Raw genomic sequence first — 23,444 nt, 5'->3', positions numbered from 1 at the left:
CTGTATCCCCAGTCTAGAGCATCGTCCAGCATTTAGGAGGTAACGCAATTCATAGTTCTTGCACGGATGAACCTTGGTTATGACATGCAGGAAGTGAAAGAAATGAGACCACAAGTCTAGGCTGAGCAAGATGGTGAAGGGTCTTGAATATCAGGGCGAGGGTTTGGTCTTTCCCCGCACAGGCGGTGGGGAGCCACTGAACGTGTTTCGGAAGGCTTCCTTTGGCTTCATTGCACAGGCTGGACTCAACGGAGCCAAGTTGGAGGCAAGGAAAATAGGGTGGGCTGGCAATAAACAGCACGGAGGAGCAGTAATGAGGGCCAGCTCTTGGGCGACAGTGCAGGTGGACTGGAGAACGTGCAGAGGCAGGGGAATTGGTATGCTACCGACGAGGGGGTCTGGTGTCTTCGACCCCTTACGAGTCTCACCCGCTGCCTTTATGTTCATCTTTCCCAAGATGGTGATCTGTTACCTGATCAAATCTCATCTTTCTCTGGCCCACCGTGCAAAGCTCATAGGCCTTTGAGGCATCTCAAATCCCCATCCTGGAAGAAGTGGGGAAGAAGAATGTTCCCAAACTGATCACTGTCTGTGAACAGAGTCCTAAAACAGGTGCTACTGGAGCCACACAAGAATTGTCTCCGAGAGCTCACGGTCTGAGGAAGGAGACAGAGCCGTATGTGGGAAAACCCCTGGTGTGTTGGAAGAGATGAGATCTGTGCCCTGGGAGAGACCGCCACGCACAGAGCATGCATGCACACGCTGGTAAGATCTTCCATAAGAGCAGCTGATGAGAGGAGGCCTGGGACGGCTTCCTGAAAAAAGTGGGTTTGCGCAGAGTGTGGAGAAGGAGGTGGGTGCTAATACAGTGGTGAGGAGGACGAGTGGGCAGAGCGGGAAAGGACCAAGTGGCCACCTGCTCCTTTCCAGTCCCAGGTGAGCTAGCCCTGTGCCTGGACAGACAGGTGAATACGTAACCAGCACAGCCTTTCAGTGGGCTAACTAGCCATCACGAATCACCCACTTTTAGCAGAGAAAAAAGACTGTTGACAGGGGACAGGAATAGCTTCTAAAGCCTCCCTTCATCCCTGCCGCTCCTCTTTTCCCAAATGTTGTCTCAGCAGGCCCTGGTCTCGGAAGGCAATGCATGCCCACAGCGCTCCCTGCTGGACGCTATCAGAACAGCACTGCGGGCTCTGAGTGCCAAGGCGTTTGTGCAAACAGGCTCCTGGTTTCCTGCTCTGGGGAAGCCCCAGACTCTGAAGCCAAGAATGAAGGATAGATAGGAAGGAACTGGGTCAGTGCCTGAGAGGGTCCATGTCTGCCACCTGGAGGACCTTGGAGCTTAAGGGTCATGTAGGCGATGGTTACTTCTGCTTCGGGGTGGCTAAGTGAGCCGTCATAGACAACTCTCCTATGCCCCAGATATTATGGGGGCTCAGGAGCTGGGATGACCACCATCCTGAGTGTACAGGGCCCCTCCCCACCCAAGGCTAGGCGAGGGTGCCTCCCATCAGGTTACATATGTCTCATTATATCACGGAGGGGTGTGTCCTTTTCTTCCTCCAGCCCTGGATCTGGGGTGGCTGGACTTTAGGTGGGTGGTCTGGATGGTTCCAGGAAGGGTTCACGGTTGGAGACTCTAGGTGATTCTCACACAGGAATGCGGGCAGCTGATGCTGGATGGCAGAACAAGAGAGCTTGGCAGAGCTAAACTGGGACTCAATATTTTCTCCCATTTCAGACCAGGATAAAGATTAATTGAGCCTAAGGGAGCTCAGGTTTTCCAGGGGGCTCGCAGTGCTTTGGAGGGGCCTGGCAACCATAGGACGGAGGGCTCAGGAGACCCAGGGACCCAAACCACCGGGCTCACTTTATTCCCTCTTTCTAGAGAGTTCCCAGGGAGAACCAAGGGGCCGTGAGTCCCTGCTTTTCTGAGCGTGTTTTTCATAGTGCGAGAGGCTAGGAGATCCTTATCATCATCCCAGCAGAGACACACACACACACACACACACACACACACACACACACACACACACACCCGGCTTTTACAGGATACACTGTGAGAGAAGAGGACAAAGAAGCCAGCTGCTTACCGAGGTGGAGGTAATGCCCGGTTCATATAAGTCAGTGAGGTGCTAAAGAGACTTCAGGCCCCAGCAGCCTAGAGCTGTGTTGGGGGTCAGGGAAAGGGGCTCGTCTCAGCGAAAGCCTGTTGCCCAGCCGAAAATCATCCATGAGGGCCATGCCTGTGAACATTATTTCACTGTGACCTTTTCAGTCTCAGCCGATTGGCTCCTCAAATTATTCCTATTCGGGGCTGGGAGCACATCACGGCAACGTTTTTGGCCTATTGGACATTCTGATTTGAGTCAGCTGTTCTTTCTGAAGGCTGCAAAAGGATGATTGATTTTGAGGAAACAATGTAAGGTGCTCAAGGATTTTCAAATGAGCCTGGTGTTTGATTTTGGGGTCAATCTGCACGGGTTCCAAGACAAACTGGTGGCTAGTGATGACTTTCAAATAAATATAGTTTACGATCACTAATTGCTTCTGAGACAAATCTGAAATATGGAAAGCAGCTCCGCAGAGACGTTGTAGCAGGTGCTGTCAGGGCCTTGCCACGTCCCCTCAGCTCGCTTCAGTCCAGTGCACACGGGCTGCACACCTGCCAGCACCTGTACCTCTCTCTGCCTGGCGGCTTTCTCTATCAGCAGAAGTCGGCTCGGCTGGCGCACCCATGGCGGGCCAGAAGTGCCACAGAATTAATTTCCCCAGGGTGACCCTCACCCAGTGACTAGGTGGAGCTGGTGCACCGCCGTCTCCATTCCTTCCCTGTGAGTCTACTCTGCTTCCCAGAGTTCCCCAGGGCAACGAAGGTCCACACCCATGGTAGCAACTTGCTTGTCACATTCCCTTTATTGGTGTCATTCATGTCACTATTTCACTTCCTCACTTGCCTAAGGGTGTTTCCTGAGATCCTTAACTGAGGCTCCGCTTCTGGGGGAATTGCTGTGACCCACTCTTCCCAATTTTCCCAGGATTGCCCCAGTTCTAAAACCGAAAGTCCCACATGCTGAGATCTCTCCTCAGTTCCAGGCAAACTGGGATAGTTGGTCATCCTGGGGGAACTCAAGCCAAGAGAGATGTGACCACAGCGAGGCAAAGAGATCACCGAACCGCTAGTTTAAAAGTCAAGTATTGGCTTTGAGAACAAAGGAGCAGACACAAATATAATTTTATCATTAAGTTCAACAGTTTTTATGAGCTAAAAGCCTATGAGAACAGTAGCCACCACTTACAAATAAGCCATTCCTTTGAGAACACACACACCCCAGCGTATGCTTTGCTCATTATTGGTAGACATTAGGCAGCGGATGTCCAGGATGTCACCAATGTCTACATAACTGGCTATCGGGCAAAAAGGCAAGGTGTATTCCAAGAACAAGAAGTGTCACAGGCACCGTGAGGACATTATGGGTGAGCAGGCAAAGGGATGGGGCAGCACATTATAGGCACTTGAGGCTCTGAGGGGGACAAGCACCGGCCATGCCGCTTGAGCCAAAGCCGCCCGGTCAAATCGTGAAACTACACCACGTGTGTCACCACAGTAGATCACACTGAGATGAGGTGCTTTGCCTTGCGAAGCCTCCGTAAGCTCAAGACCGCTGGCTCCGAGCCAAGGGGGTTTGCAGCATGAACAGGAGAAATCCCACTTTGTCAGATAACCTGGAGACAGTGCCGTTGAGAGGCTAATGTCACCGGGCTGGGGGCCAGGTGAGCGTGGGGTTCAGGGAGGGGCTGGGGCCTGCCCAGAAGATGCTGCCAAGCTCCTGACTATAGGACAGACCTCTGCCGATCAGATTATCCAGCTGCAAAATGCCGCACACGCCCCTGCCCTGGTTATTTTTACGCTGGCGCTGCGGAGTGTGCTGCAGCTCAGGAACACGCCCATTCTGTGTTGATTCCACTAGTCTCTGCTAGTTTGGTGGAAGAAAATTAGAGCTTCCAAATGCTATGGCAATGAACACACAACCCATTCTCGGGGTAGCAATGCCCTTCTCTGTCCCTTCCCAGGGCGCTAAGGATATGGGATGCATTCGTGTCTGAGGACTGGTTGGAAATGTTCCAATATGCAAGTAATGAGAGGCATAATGTGAGCCCCAAAATGACAGGTGCTGGAATGTCCCACAGTTTCCAGCCAGGCCGGTGAAGGGGGCGGCCAGTCGCCAGGGGTAGGCTGCACACAGATGTGGGGAGGCCCCTCTCCCTACTTCCTCTCTTTGGAAATCCCTGCCACGGAAGAGAGAAGGGGAACAGTAGCCAAGAGAGGAAGAAAAAGCCTTCAGATAAGGGTGGGACCCACAGGGGCAAGTCAGGATAGAGTGGAATTATCCAGAAGCCTTTTCTGACAGCTGTTCCAGGTCAACCAGCTGGAAGGGAGGAAGAGGAAACTTTGCTTTCTCAAACACCTGAGGAGCAGGTGAAAACCCATCAATCAGCAGCTGGTCTTGGAACGGCCACTCCATTCATTAGTCACAGCAGTGGAGGCCAGTTAACGTCATTTGTTTTGTCCACAGGCAGGAACAGGCTGGGAAAACGTAGGTACTGGATAGAGACCGACGCTGCTTGTTTACAAGTCCAGTGCGAGTCTGCCTAAGTGTGGGTCCCATTTCGCCTGGGATCTGGAGTCGGTTGCCTCCGCTGAGGGACCTCAGAGGGAGTACCTTGCCTCTGTGCGTGGTGGGAGGCTGGACCCTTGGGGCGCTTTGTTGCAAGGGCTCCCCAACTCCACCTGAACAAGGAGGCCTCCAGCGGGAGCTCCTGCCAGGGTCCCATGCTGCCTTCACTCCGGCTTGCACGGGACCATGTGTCGCTGTGATTAGCTTCACTCACACCGACACGGAGTGTCAGAGAGCTGCGGGGGGGTTGGGGGGGAAGGGAGGCTGGCCTGAAGCCACACCTTACGAGCAGGATTACAGGCTGGGGGGATATGGTCAGTCGAGACACCCAGACCTGCAACTCTGGAGGGTGGGGAAAGTGGTTCATGGAGCAGACTTTCTCAAATGCTTCTCACCAAGCCTCAGAAAGGACCGGGACACCATCTGACATGTTTACTTTGCTGCTAAGCCTGGCATACAGTTGGCTCTCAATAAAAGCTTTTGGAAGGTCAGCGCCTACAGAACCCTAAGGGAGATCCAGACCAGCATTTTCCAGACTGAATAACCTCCAGTCACTTCATCGGAGACTAATAGTACACGTTTACACATTCTTGGGACCAGGTCATCCTGATGGAAAGAAATCTTTTTTTCTAGCGTTTCCCCAACATGTTTGCCCACAGGACAGTTTCTCATGAATTGCTAATGCACATACCAACCAAAGAACAGGGTTGGAAATGCTGATCTAGTGTAGCCTCATCATTCTACAAAAGATGAAATGGGCCCAGAGAAAGCAAGCAACTTGCCAAAAGTCACACAGCATAGTGGCGGTGTGGAGTTTAGACCAACACTTATATTCCCCAGCCCTGGGATCACTGTTCTTTCTACTAAAGGCCTGGCTTTGTTGGACAGTGCCATTGATACTTCAGTCAGGCTGGGGATAAGGTCCCTTGGCATGACCTAGAAAGCAAGGGCTAGTTTAACAAAGAATCCAGATTAATCCAGATTGATCCAGATGGCGGGACTGACAACTTTTGGAAACACTTTAGCTTCCACGCATGTGCTAATGACCAAAGGTGCTTATCTTTTCTTTAAAGCTCATCCCTTAGGTCCTGCACTTGGCAGATTCCTGGGACTGCGTGTCATCGCAATACCACTGAAGTTCTTCAAAGAAGTCTCTCGTTCAGATGTCCCCCAAAGCCCTTGGGTTCTTTGAAATTGATGAGGATTTTTTCCCTTCGTACCTTTGGGTGCTGGGCAGAGGAGCCGGGGGTGCAGAGGCCAATTTGCTAGTGCATCGAAGCTGTCGAGAGCTCCAGCAGCTGCTACTGGGGCAGGGTCTGCATGTTCCCTGGAGAATGGGGCTGTGCCCTCAGCCTTGCTGAGCTTCTACGTTACTCCTGCCAGATGTCTTGTTCCACACTGGGCAGGTGCTGGGCCACCACCGCCCCCAGTCATTGTCCACACTGAGCCTGGGGACCCAGAATCAGGTTAATTTGGAGGCTTGGACAGCCCAGTCCAACCTCGTCGTGTTAGAGGAGGAGAGAGGCCCAGAAAGCAGTTGTGGCTTGACTAAGGTCACCCAGACAATTAGGGCAAGTCCATGGTTACCGAGAGGAAAACAGCTCAGAGGCAGAGAATCCGGGAAAGTCGGAGCAGGGGGAAGCCCCCAGCTCCAGGGCACCCAGGGAGGGTGTGCCACTCGCCCAACCCAGTGCCAGGCGTTCCGACTCGGCTGACAGTATTTCCATGAATGGTGGGCCAGGAAGGGGATGCCGCGCCCCTTCCCCGTTCCCCCGAAGCTGGGGCTGTGGGCTGAATAACTGCAGAAGTATTATTTCGGTGGGGAGGAGGAGTGCAGGGAGATGACAAGGCTGTCCTCACACCTGCTCAAGGGCTTGAGCAAGAGAGCCCAAAGCCATTACCCCTCTTGGTGACACTCACTTTGAGCCATCATTCCTCCCCCGCCCCCAACACTGGCATCCTGTCCCACTTGGGGTTGTGGCTGCTGCGGTGTTGGTGACTGTTAGCTGGGTGAGAACTGAACAGTCAGCCCAGCAGCTGATGGGATTTTAGGTCTCTAACCCCTTCTCCTCCCTCGGAAATGGATCCTCAGCTTTCTGTGAGAGCCCCAGACGGGCTGGGGTGGGGGGAGGCCCCTGGGAGACACTGCAGCGCAGCAGGCGGGCGGGGCAGAGCTGCCTTTTCTCTAAACCCAGTGGGCTTTCTGCTGGATTCCCTCTCGCCCTCGGCTCCTGCTGAAGACTGGGAATTTCTTGAGTCTTTATGGGGCCGGGACCTGTGCCAGAGCCCACAGGTCCTCCATAGGTCAGTTTGATCCAAGGGGCCCTCCACATCTTCCAGAAGGGGAAGTCTGTGGGGACTTTGCGTCAGGGCTATGGGGCCCTGACAGAACCATGAGATGCGGAGGGGTAAGGCCTTGGAGGGTGTGTGTGTGTGTATGAAGTGTGGATTCAGCCTGGGGTCCAAGCTAGTGGGCTGCCTTGGTGAGTCCAAACCCACCTCCAGGGGAGTCTGTGTTGCAGAGGTGACTGGGCCTGAGAGAGGGAAGTCCCCAGGGCCTCTCTGCCTTGGAGCTTCGAGAGTCTCTCATTTCATTGATAAATCAGGTCTCGCGGCTGAAGCTGCTGCCCCAAATGCACTGCAGCCATGCCTGGTTCTCTGTTGCAAAGAGTCGCCTTTCCCCCTACAGTGTGGCAGGGCTAGAAAGGACCCCCACCATCCCAGCATGCAGCTGACACAGGGTGCCTCTCTAGCCCCTTGGCACAAGTGGGTAGAGTTCACGTTACGCAATTCCCGAAAGTGTGTAAATTATTTAAGGTGTCGTCTGGTTTCTCACTGACTTCTGTGACCACGTCTATTCTTTTGAGTCTATTTTTGCACAGATTGTGGCTTAATTCTAACACCTCGGCTTGCAGGGTGTCTTCTCTTGTCCTTCCTACCTGCTTCTCCTTAGGAAGTCACAAATAATCTGCAAATCAATAACATATAGGAAGAGCTTCCAAGCTACAAGAAAAGGCCCCCAGGTGACTCTTTTCTAAAGTGTGGGCAAGGATGATTCTCCAGTTTGTAAGTGGGATTTAGGGGTCCTGGACTCTCCTCATGGCGACAAGGGCCCGTCCCACAGTGCGGCAGGCAGGGGTGGTCTCCAGCACCTAACCCGCAGGTCTGGTTACTTGCAGTCTTTGGGTTCGCTCATCTACACTTATATTTGGGGGCATTGCCCACATGATCTTCCTCCAGAGGGAACTCAGATTTAAGTCAGATTTTCTCCCCACCTGCTAGCGGCGGTAAACCCCACAGCTGCCCACATGTCCAGGCAGAAAGGAATCTTTGAGCCTTCTAGAGATCCGGTCCAACTTCCTCATCTCACCCACTGATTTTACAGGTGGGCAAACCGAGGCCCAGACAAAGGGCACAGGCTGGCCGAAAGCTTCACAGCTGGGTAGTAGCAAATTGGGGTTGAATTCAGGCCTCCTGATTGCCAGTCCAAGGCTCTTTCTAGCCACCAGTATATTGACTACAGCTTCAAAAGTCCCTCCCACTAGGCCCAAATGGCCCCTTCCTCTCCTCCCCTGCCCCAGCCTCCTTCTCCCCCGACTACACATAATTCGGGTTATAGCAGAGCATATTGAATTCCAGGTTCTCATCCCAGTGCCTCAGGAGCACGAACAGCTGGAGGGCAGCAGCCTTGAGCGTACCCCGCGTGCGGCCCTCGGGCACCTCCTGCTGCTCCAGCCAGGAGTTGGCCTTGGCGGCCACAAGCTCCCATTCCACGAAGTACGAGGCGGAGCTGTGCTCCAGCCATGCCAGCGCCACGACCGTGGCCCACAGCTTCCCTGTGTGTTCTACCACGGCCTTGGGCTCCCAGCCCGGCTCGCCTTCCGCCAGAGGCTCCAGGGAGAAGCTGTCACGGGAGGGGTACCGAGATGAGGGGCCGGTGCACAGCTGGGGATTGGAGGTCTTAGACTCAGGCTGGCGGGTGGTGAGGGACACTCGGTGGCAGGTGAAGGGCGAGGTCCACTTGAGCTTGTCCATGGGGATGTGGATGGCCTCACAGAAGGCTTGGTTGAGCAGGAAGGCTCCGGAGGCCAGCTGCAGAGACACCTGTATGTGGGGGAGCCCCTCAGTGGGCCTCAAATGTTTTAGCCCATGGAGCCCTAGGCCATGCAAAAGTCTGAGTCTACACAGTTCTCCCAGCTTGCCCCGCCTACCTGGGGGATCTGCGGGGTACCCAGGCCGACTAAGTGACTAAGCGTCTGCATCCTTGATCCCACAGCCACTTCAAACTGATCACTCTCCAAGCCTAACTCGACATGTTCGCTTCAGACGTGCCTCTTGTTCTGGGCAGGTTGGCCTGGCCCAGCCACTGCGACCGTCCACTGCCATCCCGCAGGCTCTGGGCAGTTCACCTCCCTCTCCTGCCTTCCATGCCAATCGGGTTCCAGTCCCAACAGGTCTGCTTTCTACACATCTCTGCAATGCACCATCTGCCCCCTCGTGTTGTCCCTGCCTCTACTTTCCCCTCCTGTCCCCACCCCCTCCACCTTTCCTATATCCTGAGGGGTCTTTGTAAGGCATAGATCATGTCGCTCTTTGGAGGCTATCAGTTCAGTGACTGCAATTTTTTCTTAGAGTAAGTCCAGACTATGATTCTCAAAGCACTGGTTCATCTTGACTCTTCTACCTCAAACTCCATTTTCCAGCTACCAAGCTCTTTCTCTCTACTCTAGGCTGTTGGCCATAACTCCTCATCCTTCAGGTCTTGGCTTAACCATTACGTTCTCTGGGAAGCCCTGCTTCATTCCTGTCTGACTGCGAGCCTGGAGTAGGTCCCCTTCCACCTGGTCTCTCCCACCAAACACGACCACTCCTATCATAGTGTCCAAGAAGCAGAATTGCCCAGTTCTTTGTCTGCATCCCCTCTAGATACTTAATGCCATGGGCTCGGGGACTATATTCATCTAGTTTAAGGTTGTCTCTCATGGTCTAGCACTGCACCTGGCTCAACAAATCCTTGTTGAGTGAATATATGCATAGTGCTCTGTTGCTTGGGATATTTGGAAAGGCACAAAGGTCCCTACTTGGGTGTGTAGGGACCGGAGCTGTGCAGTGAAACTCATACTGTGTTCTTCCAGCACCCTCTGACCCCCGCGCCCCGCTGGGCTCCAGATATGGCAGCGCCACGCTCCTCAATTCAGAGATGCCCACTCCAGACCTGCGCTTCTCACCTTGGCACGGCATTCTGGGCGTCTGCAGAGCCACTTGCTAAACACGGTGCATGTCCCTGGGGTGTTAATTTTACTCACCTGTGAGTCATTTCGAGGCTTATCTTTATGTATTGAAAAACAGACACACATAGGTGGTGGAATAGAATGCAAAATTCCCATGAATTTTTAAGATGAAGATAGCAGATTGCAAAGAATTTTCATGATGCTGGCACTGGCTTCTAGCAACACTTCTAGACCCTGGGCGGGGGACTCACGCAAACCTCTGTGCCCTGCTGACCCAGGGCGGGAAGGTCTAGGTCTTTTTCTCTTTTCGGAGGAGCAGGGGGAGAGGCTCACAGGAAGGCCCCTCTGTGGAATGGCTGGGGTCTGGGGCACTCACCAGTGGGACGTAGTCGAAGCTTTGGCTCCCAGGGCTTGACTCTGAAGCCTTGGTCAGCGGCTTGCTCAGGAAGCCCTTGGCCGCCCTCGTCAGCAGCCTGGACTTTCTGAGATTCAGCCTGTGTGGGTGGAGCCGGGAAAGAGTGGCCACGGCCATCTCAATGGTGTCCTTGGTCATCTCACCCCCCAGTGCCCGCTTGGCAGCCTCTGAAAGCCAGGCCAGGGACCTCACAGGTGGCTTCCTCCAACGTCCCATTTGACAGCTAGGGAAACTGAGGCCAGGGGTGGTGCATTTCCCCTGAGTCCCTCAGTGAGGACTAGGCTAGTGTTCTGTATTCCTGTTCAGCCCAGTGGTCAGAGTCTCACGCTGGCCCTCCCAGGGGGATTGCATTTGCAAAGAGACTACAGACATGTGGGAGATGAACTGCAAGGTGCAGGTGGGGGGGGGGGCAGGGGCGGGGGAGGTTTGGCAGTGAGATACCAGGAGACAGTGATATCCCTGGGCCTTCTCGTCACCCTTCAGATCAGTCATTTTTATCTACTTGTCAGGCTGGGCCTGCCTTTGGCCTTCCAAGCCAGAGACAGCCCCAGGAAAATGGGTGGTGGTAGGGTGTGCCCCCAAGGGAAATGCCACGAACCTGGATCCAAAGAGGGTCTCGGAGGCCTTCCAGGAAGAAAGGGTGTTGGTGCCCAGACTGTGTAGGGGACCTGTAAAGCCACAGAATGACCAGTGGGGATCTGACCGAGAACCTCGTTCGACTACTCACTGCCCAGGTGGAGAGACAGAGGCCCCCAGCGGGCAGGGGCTTGCCTACATCCCTGGGGATCCGACCAGCTGGTATGGGGAGAAGTGAAATATGTGGGTCTGTGTGTAAGAAACAGGCCCCCAAGTTTCCTTGGCTGGCGGTCCCTGGAAGGTTAGCTGTGGGAGCAGCGACAGCTTCCCATCAACCCCCCATCCCTGGTGGGGACGTTGAGTTTCCTTCCCTGGCACATTGCTGGAGGATTCTGGGCAGAGGGAAGCAGTAGATGGTCCCTCGGCTAGGAATCGAGAGGCCTGATTCCAGGCCTGACTCTGTCACCGACTTGCTGTGTGACCTTGAGCAAGTCACTTTACCTCTCTGAGACTCAGTTTCCTCATCTATAAATTGGGGATATTCCTGTTTATCTCAGGACTGTTTTGAGGAAAAATGAACCACTAAAGACTTTGCTAAGACACTCTCTTGGCCCAAGGATCAGTCACTATCACCACCTTAATTAAGGAGAGGGCCCATTGACGTCCACTTACCTTCAGAGACAGCGTACTTCTTGTGGCCTGGGGACGTGGTCTCGGTGGAGGGCGCAGTGGGACTTTCCTCCACATCTACGGCACAGAAAGGCCCATGGGGACTGAGCTCCCATGGCCCTGTCTTTCTCCCCTCCCATCACCCCCAAGCGGAGCAATGGTCTGAATTCACAGGACCTGGGGGTGAGCTGGGAGAGCAAGCTCAGGGCTTCCATCTCTGCTCGGATGGGTCTTCGTCTTCTAAAGACACTATCATTGCTCCAACCCCAAGAGTCAGACATGCCTGGGTTCCAAGGCCGACTCCCCCACTGACTAGCTCTATCACCCTGGGAAGGTTACTTCCTTCCTAAGTTTTGTTCGTAAATTGGGGATAATAGACTCTAACTCACAGTGTTGTTGTAAGGATTAAATGAGATGCAACACAAATAATGCTTAGTGCCTGGCTCGTGGTAAATGCTCAATAAAGCCCTGAGCTACAGACCCGGCAGGGAAGCGGGAGCAGGTCAGGAGCTGAGGGTGCGGATTGGCATTGTGGGGAAGAGGCGGGCATATGCTCACCGGGTCTGTGCCTCACTGAGGAGAGGCTCACGCTAGCTCTCTAAGAGGCACTAGAACATGGCATTGACTTGTCAGGGGGCTCAGCCTCAATTTCCCCATCTGAGTAATAACTGTACAAAGTTTGCTCAAAATGTGTAATCGGGGTGATTATTCTTATGATTATTATTTCAAGGACTGGATTGTGACGGGCAATATACTGTAAGGGAATAAGCTAGAGTATGGGAAAAGCTGCACGCACAAATATGTCCATGGAAGCCTCTGGTCCCCCATGAGACTGTTAGTTGCTCTGTGAGGGCCAAGAAGCTCTGTTTATCTCTGGGTGCTGGGGTGGGGGCAGGATGAGAGAGAACTAACGACTGAATGCCTGAGGCAACCGGGAGGCAAATAGCATGGTGGTTAACCTCATAGGCTCTGCGGCCATGGAGACCCTGCCTGGGTTCAAGTCTCGGCTCTACCACATGCCAGCTGTGTGATCCCGAGTAAGTCACTTAAACTCTCTGAGCCTCAGTTTCCTCACCTCTTAATGGGGGGCAGGGAAATAAAAGAAACCATCTCAGATGATTGTGAGGAGTCATGAATAATTAGGACAATGTGCAGCCCACAGAAAACTCTCCGTACGTGTTAGCCACTGTCACCCTTGGTGAGGGAAGGGGCTTGGGACAGGATAGGAGTTTAGAAGTTATAGACACTTGGGTCTGAATCAGAGGACAGTTGAAAAGAAGAGATCTGTGATTTTGATGGAAGCCGTGGGCCACCGAGAACACTGAGCTCCAGAGAAAGGAAAGGAGAGAGCAGAATTTGCCTCTCGCCTGGAAGCTCAGCCTGGCTCAGAGGTTACAGAAGGTTCTCCAAGTTTGGGAGGCTCTGAAGGAACCAAAGAGTTGGCAGAACGCTTTAACTCTGAAGGGCTCCTCACACACTGTTCCTGTTTAAAACCATCAGGGTGAGAACGTTCTATCTCTTAGGTAAAAAATTGTTATGATCTAGGTGTCTGGGCTAGTGGCCAGGTGGGACCTCTGATGTCCTTCCCCCCATGCACGGAAGAAGGCAGGAGGTCCTCACTGTACACATGAGGGCATGAAGGAAGGGGTGAGAACTCGTGTAGCAGTTCGGCTGTCTTTAGGGGGACAGAAGGACATGCAGACATTCAGGGCACAGAGGGTTAAAGCCATCCTGTGGATTAGTGCAAAGTCACAAAAAGGGCAACTCATGGATCTTCAAGGACTGAAGCTGCAGGCACAATGAAATCAGGTGAAGGCAGAAGGTAATCTGTTGGGAATGCTAAGACAAGCAGATGGTGGGACCCAAACAGATGGCCCTGCCTCTTTTCTCTCTACTTTCCCTCTATTTATTAGGTTTCCTGGCATTTGGTGCCTGGGAGGACTCAGAGATTGGAGGCAGGGGACAGCCCCTGGGGTTGGCGGACCTTCAAAGGGGAGAGGGGAAGGGATGGTGTGGGCATGTGGGCAGGGAGGCCGTGCTGCTCCCCAGGTCCCGGAAGCTTGCTCGGCAAAGCTGTGTCAATGGTAGTGTGCTCGGGCCATGCTGTGCCCCTCCGCCCATCTCAGGCCTCAGAAATCCTGGGATGCCTGGCCTTGCCCTGGCCTTGCAAGGGCCCCGAGTGCAGACTCAGAGGGAGGCCTCCAGGGTTTTGGACATGAGGGTGCTGTGACTCGGGGCCCCGGCTTCAAAACGCACCCAAGGTGGCTCTTACTTAGGTTCTGATCTCCTGGTGCTGAGTCTTCCCTGAGCATGGTCTGGGACAACCTGAGGCCAGCAGAGGTGCCCCTCCACTGTCGGTTCTGGACCCGAGAACTGACCATCCGCAACACAGCACCTTTAGGACAGGAGAAAGGGTCAGGTGGGTACCACTGTGTCCATCCTTTGCCTCTTTCCCGAGGCTGGCAGGAATTATTCTGGCTTCAGTCTTTCGGTTATCCAAAGACGAGACGGCATTGCGCAAGATAAGCCAATGAGTTATGGAGCCAGAGTGACCTAGCTTTGACCTCCAGCGCCATCTTATAATAGTTGGATGAGGTGATAACCACTCTGAGCCTCAGTTTCCGTATCTGAAAATCGGGGATACTAATACCCACCTTGCCAGGTAAATACTACTGCTGAGATAATATTCCGAAAGCAGCAGAGTTTTCTCATTAGTTGAAAGGCTGGTTTACTTAGAAGCACCCCATTTGTATTCTTCCCCAGTTAGCTGTCTCAGAGACCCAGGTCCCACTTCCCCCTCCCACAGGCAGGTCCCTGAAGTCCCAGGATATCACCACCAGGGGACGGATGGAAGAGAGATGAAGCAACAGCACCCTAAAGTGTTTGGGGGAACCCTACTCTTGGAGAACACTCATCTGCGTTATTCCTTAAAAAAACAAAGAGTTCTATTAGGAAATAAATTCTGAGGAAGATCATACGATAGCCCATTCACTGCGTCTCTTGGTGTATATTAACATCCTAAAGGCTCTGACAAGTTCTGCAGTAAAGAAAGCTATTGAACTTTATTTAGCTCAGTGGTTCCCAAATGTTTCTTCCTGATCTGGTATTTCCTATTTTTGTGCTGAATGGCCATTAGCAGGACAGGGAACTAGGGTTCTAGTTTCCTGGAACACACTTTGGGAAGTGCCGACTCAGATCTTATGGGACCGTGGGACTTGGGTTAAGATGGACGCCAGGTCCCCAGACCTCCCAGACTGTGGCTCTAGATGCTAGGAAGATGGTCAGAGATAGGTGGGAGGGAGACACATTCTGGATGAGGATGTCATTCAAGATGACAACGCTCAGGGAATGAGAACGGCCAATGGAGCAACAGCTCGGGCTGCTGGCCGGAGCCTGACATGAGAAAAACCGAGGGAGAGAGGGAGGGAGGGAATGGGCTGTTGATCATTTCGGTACCACAGATAAACAAAAAGAGTGCTGGGGACAGGAGGTAAGGCACTTTTGTTTCCAAACGCACTTCTTTCAGGAGGTCTGAAGAAAAGAGAGGGAAAGAGAGAGGGGAGGGAGAGGGAGGGAGGGGAGAGTGGAGGAGAGGAGCGGGGAGAAAAGGTAAAAGGAACTACGAAAAACAGAAAAACGTAATTCAGGAAATTAAAGAAAGTATATATAGTTCATAAACATGTGAAAAAGGCATCTCAGACACACAAAAAACTAAACAAATTCCCCAAAGAGAGAGTCTTTCCTCACCCACCAGACTGGCAGGGTTTAGAAAGATAATAGTGCTGGCCTGGGTGGACATCAGAATAACCTCAGGGGCAGGGCCAGTGTGGTAACATGTCACAGTTTTAAATGGTCAGTCTTGCTATGCAGTCTTACTTCTGAGAGTTAATGAACCCTGAACAGATAATCAAACAGGTGCACAAAGATGTTTTTTGTAGCATCATTTACAATAATCAAAAAGTCTGATAATGGGTGCTGGTTAAATTGGTCTAATAAACCTTAAGTGGCAGTAAAGAGGAATAGGGGAGAACACAGACTCTGGAGCCAGACCCCTGGGGTTCAAAGCCTCGCTCTGCCCCTTACTGCTGTGTGACCTTGGGCAAGTTACTTAACCCTCTCTGTCTCTGTTTCCCCGCCTGTAAAATGGGCATAATAGTGTCTACCTTGCAGAGTTGTTCTGAAGATTAAATTATCGATATCGATATCTATAGATATCGATATAGATATATCTACATAGATATCTATCTATATCTATATCTATATATACCTATCTTTGGTGTGTGTATATATCTTTTGGATATATATATATCTTTGGGATATATATGTGTGTGTATATATATATATATATTGCCTTAGAACACTAACTGGCTATTATGATGATATTTCTCTGCAGTGGAAGATGCTGCAGCTTTTAAAATAATGACACAGGTTCACCTTCATGAGAACATATTTTTCCATACCTACATTTTGTAAGATAGAACATATATTGCTGTGATCCAATTTGTGCAGAATTATTTGTGTTTTGATTTCTCTACATGTCTGGAAGGATGGTCACACCAAGGAAGGAATTGGTATTCATTTCTGCCACTTCCAGTCACTTTTATTTTATGTCTTTCTATATTTTCTACGGTGAACACATATCATTGTCCTAATTAGAAAAATTCAGTCAAGTCATATTTATTTCGTGCGAATAAGGGCGTGGGGTGGTTTCACAGCCTTCTGTAGAGCAGTGGATGTATGTATCTCCTCTACTCCCTGGCAGCCAAACCACCCACTGGGGGCTATTTTGCTTCTAGGTCCTTCCTCGTACCCTTCCCTGCAGGTCTGTGCTCCTCTATATCCCAGCTGCTTCCTCCAGCCCACAGAGCTGCCTGGCCCTCAGGAGTGCCCTGGCCGCCCATCTGCCTTACCGGAGTTGGGGTATGCCACCACGGTGGGCAGGTACCGGCTCTTGCTCACGTCCACAGGCACGTAGGCAGTGTACTTGCTGATGATGTTGCAGGCCTTGCTGGTGTGCACGGCATTCACCTGGTAGCGGCGGCTGGACCCTGTGGAGGGGAAAGCTGGGGTCACTGTGCAGACTCGAAGTTCTCCATGACACTGCAGCTCTGGAAGCTAAAGGAAGTCTAGACCAGTGGTCCCCATCTTTGGGATCAAATAACCCCTTAAAATCAAGGAGTTGACAACTTGCCAATTAGGGACATTAATAAAAACACTCAAGATCATTAACTTCCATTGTCATGTCATAAAATAAGGACATGTTAATGTGAAAGAAGTAAGACATCTAAGAATAAAAAAGACAGTTACTCTCCTTAAATAACTTTAATGTTACTACGGGAAAAAAAATCAAAATCCTCTGTGTTGTCTGTATTTTTGATTTTCATTTTGTAGCTATCTGATGAGAATCTTTCTGCAAAACTTCGTAGGCCTCCTGGCTGAGTGGGAACACTGGTCTGACCCTTCGGGACAATCTTGTAGAGAAAATTAAAAACCAGAGAGGGAGAGTGGTGAGCACAGGGTCACACAGCGAGTTAGTAACGGACCAGAGAGCAGGACTTAGCATGGTCTACTCCCGAAGTCCAAGCTCTTGCCGCTGAACAGGTGAGCAGTCTCTGTGGCTTGCCACCTCTAAAAAGCTGTGTGATGAGCCACCAATAAGAAAGATGGACAAATGTTTTGAAAACTGTAAGGTGAAGTGCTCTCATATTCTACAATGTTAAAATATAAAACAAACAGCCTTGAAAATTCCCTGAGCAGTCAAAACCAGTTTAGCCATGCAAACAAAGCTTAATTTAGCTTATTTTGCAAGACTAACTTGACCTGGGTCATTTCTTGCTTATGCCTCTGGAAATCAGAAGCAAAACTCGAACCGTTCCCAAGGTTAACATAAGGTAACCACTGAAAATTCCGATATTACAACCAATCGCCGTGAGGAATTAATTGTCGCTGCTTTCTCACTATTTAAGCTGCTTTATAATAACATCCCCCTGAGCCTCATTCCATGTTTTGGTTTGAGTGCTCCTGGTTCGCAAACTGTCCTGTCTTTCTGGTGTGTGTACAATAAACTTTTACCAAAAAAACCCCAAACGAAAAACTTTTATTAATTACTACTTCCATGATTCATTGGTTTTACTTCTGTTATTTCTGAAATTTTGACATCAAGAATACAAATAATATAAAATATAAACCATATAATATTATTATGTAAATAAAGCATAAGCTATAACAAATAATATAAATTCTCTATTTATATCTACATCTATCTATTCTTCAAGTGTACTCCATCAAGATGCCAGGAGTCACTTTCTTAGGAAAGTTTGCCCCAACTTGACTAAATTAGCTTCCCACCATCCCAGTTATACAATCACTTGGAACCCTCAATATCTACTTAATAGAACTTAGGACAAATGCACTGTTATCGTGTATACATATTTGGTTAATGTCGGCTTCTCTGCTAGTCTGTGTCAAGCACTCAGAAGTAAGGGCAGGGATGTGGTGGTCACCAGAGTTTTTCAGTCCCAAGCCTGGCCCTCCGCTGACCTGCACTTAAGTGGCCTGGATGAATGAGTGGACCGACTAGGTCTAGGGGTTCTGTGGGAAGGTAGGTGTGGTCCAGAGGAGGGGCAGGTGGAATAGGGCTGTCCCTACTGTTCTGTCTCAGAGGGCACTGAAGGATGCAGCCCTGGAAAGTGAGGAGGAGTCGGGGATCTGTAGCAGAGGGGAAGGAAGGAGGAGAGGACGGGACGGGTCATCCGGCAGGGTTGTAAAGGGTGAGGAGAAGGAGAGGGCATGGAGGAATGGGGGCAGATCAAGGAGGGAACGGAACCCCGTGTGTGTGTGTGTGTGTGTGTGTGTGTGTGTGTGTGTGTGTGTGGTGGAGAGGGGGTGTCCTGGAGTGAGGGAGGCACCTGGAGGCAGCGATGCATTGTGCGGGGAGGAGGCCGGGCCTGACCTGGCTGTGAGTCTGGGAGGAGGGCTGATCGTGGGGGTGGGGGTAGTAGGGTGGGGCGTTGGTGGGGCTGTGAGGTGAGTGGTGAACCTGGCACCCACCTTGCTCGATCTCGCCCTGGCGCTCTGCCAGCTGCTCGAAGTCGCGGATGATGGCCCGGGCCGCCAGGTGGTGGAAGGTCTCGCTCCATAGGTCAGCGTCCTGCGCGCCACTCTGCTCCGGGCCAGGAGGCCCCAGCTCGAAGCTCACCTCCCATTGCAGACGTTGGCTGTTGCGTAGGCCCTTGACTACGGCCTTGCCCAGCACGGGGTCCGGGGTGACAGGTCTGCTGGGACTGGCCTGATCTTGGGGCTCGGCCAGGGGCTCCCAGTCTGAGGACGTGTCAGTCTCGAAGGCAGAGGGGTGATGGGACAGTTCTGTGGGCCAAGGGACAAGAGAGCCTTGCTCTGAGCGGTGGGGGGCAGGGCAGACGACAGAGGGCCAACCCCCAAGGAACATCATCCCTTCCCAGGGCACAGACATCTCTAAGCCAAGTATAGTTAAGTATCCCCACCGTACCCCCAGGGGATCCACAACTCCTTCCCTAGAATAGCTGGAGTGGCATGGGCTTGTCCCTGAGAATGCGACAGACCCACTTCTCAAGAAGCCAGTATCTGAGGCGGTTAGGAAGGATGGGGTGAGGGTGCTCTTTAGGGAGAATGCGACCTCAGGGAGGACATCTGGGGGACAGAGGCAGCCCAAGGGCCAGGTGGATTGGAAATAGAGGAGTTGGTGAGGTCCTCAGGGAGAGAATAGGCCACAACAGACTCCCCCCACCCCAAAGGGCGCAGGCACAGTTGTCTTTGAACTTAGGCCATAGCCAAGGAGTCCTCCCTGTCCCCAGTCGGGTCCCAAACCTTGTGGACACTTACCAAGCTCTCCAGGGATGCGGTAGTCTGAGACAGGCTTTAAGCTGGACCCAAGATCCAGCTCTCTCATGGGGCTCCAGGCCTGGGTCTCCGGGCTGGTGGGCAGGAAAGGCTGGCAGCCTTGGGGCAGCAGAGAGGGCCTGCGGGCCCCTGGGCCCCTGAGTTTGGGGCCCGGGCTCAGATCCGAGCCATAGTTCAGGAAGGGCTGGGGGTGCAAGAGGGAGGGGAGGGGGCTGTGTGCCTGGTGGCTGGCCGCCTTCCTGCCACCCCAGCCACACTCCTTCCCTGGGCACCATAGCTTCTCCTGAAGACTGCCTCCGCCTTCAGTACCCAAGGACAAATAGCCTACTTTCCACGATCCATGAGAAACATCAACACGAACAACCCCAAACCACGAGTAAAGTGCAAACGACAGAAAACCATAGAAAGTTACATACCATGGATAATATTCTAAACTCACTTTTTTTTTTTGGCCGTAAAGTTTAAAACTTTTGGGGTATGTGTTTAAAATTAACCTTTTCCTTATGTCTTCTCATATGTCATGCTTAAAAGGTCTTTCCCACTCAAAAAAAAATTCTCTAGAATTTTTTGTGATTTTATTTTTGTTTGCTTAAATCTTTGATTTACATAAAATCTATTTTGGTGTAAGGAAATAGAAACTAGCCTTTTCTGTGATTTTCTGAATAGTACAAATCTCCGCACAACTTATTGAACATGGTTCATTTGTTGAGTGTCTAGGGTTTTTCAATTTTCAAAGCTCTCATGTGAATTTGGCTTTATTTCTGGACTTTCTGTTCTGTTTTGTGGATTTAATCTGTCTATTCTTGGTCCAAAAAAAAAAAAAAATCAAAAGGCAAGGGATAAACTGGAAAATATATTTGCAACATGCATGACAAAGATAATTTTCAAGAAAATGCTTTTATAAATCACTGGTGGGTAAGAGATAAACTCAGTAAAATAATGGGTTAAGAGCATTTACAGGCAGGTTACAGAAAAAGTATCCAAGAACCCATGAAAAAATGCTCAGCCTCACAAGCACTATAAATTAAATAAACGACGTTCCCTCTTTGGATGCTAAATATTTAAATATTTGGCAACACCCAGCAGGTCAGTGGGAAGACAGGGTCTTCCATGGACTGTAGGTGGGCGTGCGCTGATGCTTACTTGCGGGAGAACAATGTAGCAACGTGCTATATCGGTCAACATTAAAAAAGGCACAAACTCCTTTGACCCAGCGATTCCGAATTCTGCGGAAAAACACCAGGATGCAGCTATCTATGTACACATACTGTGTATTTGTTGCAGCATTGTTTATATAAAAAAGATTTTGTGAATATCCTTCAACAAGTGTTGACAAACAAGTCATGGTACCCGGAATACCACATAACACTGCAATCAATGAAAGAGGCAGATTTTTTCATACCAATATGGGAAGATGTCCAAGATAAAACTCACTTTTAAAAAGTAAGTTGCAAAGGTTCTGTATTTTGATTGTGGAAATAGTCACATGACTATATACATTTCAGATCCCCACCTTTATTCCAGCAAAGCTCTCATGCTCATATGCATTTGTCAAAAAAGAGTAATTTCACTGTATAAAAAAAAAAGTAATTTCACTGTAAAAAAAGTGAGTTAAGAAGACATTAGAAAAGTAAATTGGAGAGAAGTCTGTAGATGTGGTTATTTAAAACATATATGTGTGTTGTGTCTGTGTGTGTTTGTGTGTGTGTAGTATTTGGAAGAAAACACTCAGAACCAGGTGGGTCTGGGCACTGGGAAAGGATATTTTTTACTTTATGCCCAGGCGAGCTGTTCAAGGGTTTTTATCACAAATTTTGAGTATGTATTATTTTTGCAATTAAAGAGTATTAAATTAATTAAAAATGAATTTTACACCTCTGGCAACACAGACATCACCTGATAGGGCAGGAGATGGGGGAGCAAAGGCACTTATTCTTGGTGTAACAGAGAAAAATGACTCAGTCTTTTAGGCCACCAGTTAACGGGGAGGGAGGGTCTTTTTCATCTCTATCAAGTATTTGTGGGGAAGGGGACTATACTTCCCCATTAGATGGGGACTCCTTGGGACAGGGGCTGGGGTTCTTCTTCCTGTTTCCTCTGGGCCTGAGGTCCTGGGATGGTACAAGGGTGTGGGAGAAGAAAGAGACTGTCACCCTTAGGCTGGCTTCAGTGTAACCCAGCCGGGCTGTTGGATTCTAGGGGATCCCTAATACTCTTCCCTCATCAGAGTGTGGGATTCCCCCCATCTTTGCCCCATCATCACCAATACACTGAGAAACAGCAGCTGCTGCAGTTTCCATGGCAACAGATTAGTCTAAGATTCAGCCTTTCATCCAGCCAGAGGCTGCAGGGAGTGTGTGCATGTGAGTGCACACACATGTGTGTACATTCACACAAATGTGTTGGGGGGAATGAGACTGGGGAAGAAGCCAAGCAGGGGATGAAGGAGGCATAAGCAGAGGTGGGCCAGAAGCAAGCAGGACCGAAGGAAAGCCAAGCTGCCCGGTATGCTCACCAAGTAGAGCTGCATTTAAAGGACACCTACTGTATGCCAGGTGCTGCACGAGGCACTTGATCTCTTATCAGCTGATGCCTGCAAGTGTCCTCCACTTACAGTTAGCTCCTAACAAATAGATATTTATTGCTGGTGGCTGTATTGTTGGTGGTGTCATCCGCAAAAGCTATTCTCTCTAATGCATAGATGAAGATGAAGAAATTGGGGCTTAGAGAGGTTAAGTAACATATTTGAGGGGCAGAGTCTGCTTGACTCCAAGGTCAGTGTTTTCCAAATGCATCGAGTTGGTCCCTGGCTAAGGATGGAGAAGGGCTTCATGGACAAGTTGGCAGTATCGCTGCCCCTGGGGAGCATGGTGACGTATGTGTCGTGGGGGCAGGGAGGGATGTGGTGGCACATGGGAGAGGAGGTGTGATAAGCTGCTTTTATTGAACCACAGACTCACCATGACGAAGTGTAGGTAAAACCTGTTCTTAAGAAAATGCAATAAGGTGTGCAGATAATGCCAAACACCAATTTAGTTTAGGGCAGCGTTTCTCAACCTGGCCATTTCCCTGCCCTCCCCAGGGGACATTTGGCTTCATCTGCAGACATTTTTAATTGTCACTGGGGATGAAGGCGTTACTGGCATTAATTCGATAGAGGCCAGAGATGCTGCCAAACATTCTACACTACACAGGATGGCCCCACAACAAAAATGATCATATCAGTAGTACTGAGGTTGAGAAACTCTGGTCTAGCTGGATGGTGGGTGATGGATCCTGCTGTGGCTCTAACTCAGATGATTTTTGCATTGGGTGAATGTACAATCCTTGGGATTTGCAGAAGGTACAGTGTGATGGAGGGAAAAGCAAGGGCTTTGCAGGCAGAGGGTCCTGGGTTGCAATCCCCTGACTAGCTGTGTGACCCTGGCCCTCAGGCTCTCAATTTCCACATCTGTACAGGTTTGGGGTGGCCAGCTCCCACACTCTCTTCTTTTCCAGGGGTGCCATAAAATCAAATGAGAGAATAGATGGGGATGCTCCTCACCAACTGGAAAATGCTGTATGTAAAGAATAGGTGATGTCACTGACCAATGGGTATCATTATTAGGAAGATGTCACTGGGGTTCAGGCAGATGAAGATCCAGAAAAAGAAGACAGAAGTGACTCACTTCTCAATGTAAGTTACAGCTCCATCCTTGTGGCTGAAGCAGGAGACACAGCTTTCCCCCTCCGATCCAACCTGCCCTGCTTAGGTACCTGCAAATCAATTTGCCACCGCGGGGCATCCAGGCTGGTCTGGTTGGTGAGGTCCTGCAGCTTGGCTTTTCGCATTGGGTATCTCCTGGCAGCCGTTGTGGGGTCACTGGCCGTGGCAGCCCTTGGGGAGGGCTTATGGTTGGCGATCTGGTTGGTGCTGTATGCCCGCTGTCGCTGGGAGACATCCAGACCTGGACAGGGGTGGTGACAGGGAAGCCATCAGGGTGAGGGTTGCGG

The 23,444-nt window shown here is 50.8% G+C and overlaps 1 protein-coding gene and 1 long non-coding RNA gene across 3 annotated transcripts in view; one reads left to right on the top strand and one right to left on the bottom strand.

The window, feature by feature from the left end:
• The first annotated feature begins 458 nt into the window (after positions 1-458).
• On the top strand, positions 459-2,543 carry LOC120596108 (uncharacterized). Of its 2 annotated transcripts, none has more exons than XR_005651085.1 (2): positions 459-765; positions 1,125-2,543. It is a non-coding gene; the product is annotated as an uncharacterized LOC120596108 (long non-coding RNA). The 2 variants fall into 2 exon arrangements; XR_005651086.1 differs by having other exon boundaries at positions 1,122-2,543.
• A 5,382-nt stretch (positions 2,544-7,925) lies between these two features.
• The window catches only part of VWA5B1 (von Willebrand factor A domain containing 5B1), a 38,520-nt gene continuing 23,001 nt past the window's right edge, over positions 7,926-23,444 (bottom strand). The window contains exons 11-19 of the mRNA XM_039854811.1: positions 23,208-23,381; positions 19,434-19,635; positions 18,624-18,938; positions 16,484-16,621; positions 13,846-13,968; positions 11,577-11,651; positions 10,927-10,996; positions 10,290-10,407; positions 7,926-8,786 (exon numbers count right to left, since the gene is read on the bottom strand). Of these exons, the coding sequence (XP_039710745.1) occupies positions 8,280-8,786; positions 10,290-10,407; positions 10,927-10,996; positions 11,577-11,651; positions 13,846-13,968; positions 16,484-16,621; positions 18,624-18,938; positions 19,434-19,635; positions 23,208-23,381 (1,722 nt within the window). The 3' untranslated portion in view covers positions 7,926-8,279. The remainder of the gene's footprint in view (positions 8,787-10,289; positions 10,408-10,926; positions 10,997-11,576; positions 11,652-13,845; positions 13,969-16,483; positions 16,622-18,623; positions 18,939-19,433; positions 19,636-23,207; positions 23,382-23,444) is intronic.

This window comes from Pteropus medius, unplaced genomic scaffold, assembly GCF_902729225.1.
Source record: "Pteropus medius unplaced genomic scaffold, Ma_sr-lr_union100, whole genome shotgun sequence".
In the NCBI taxonomy this organism is placed as follows: domain Eukaryota; kingdom Metazoa; phylum Chordata; class Mammalia; order Chiroptera; family Pteropodidae; genus Pteropus; species Pteropus medius.
Note: the sequence above shows the minus strand (reverse complement) of the source record. Positions and strands in the feature narration are given on the sequence as shown.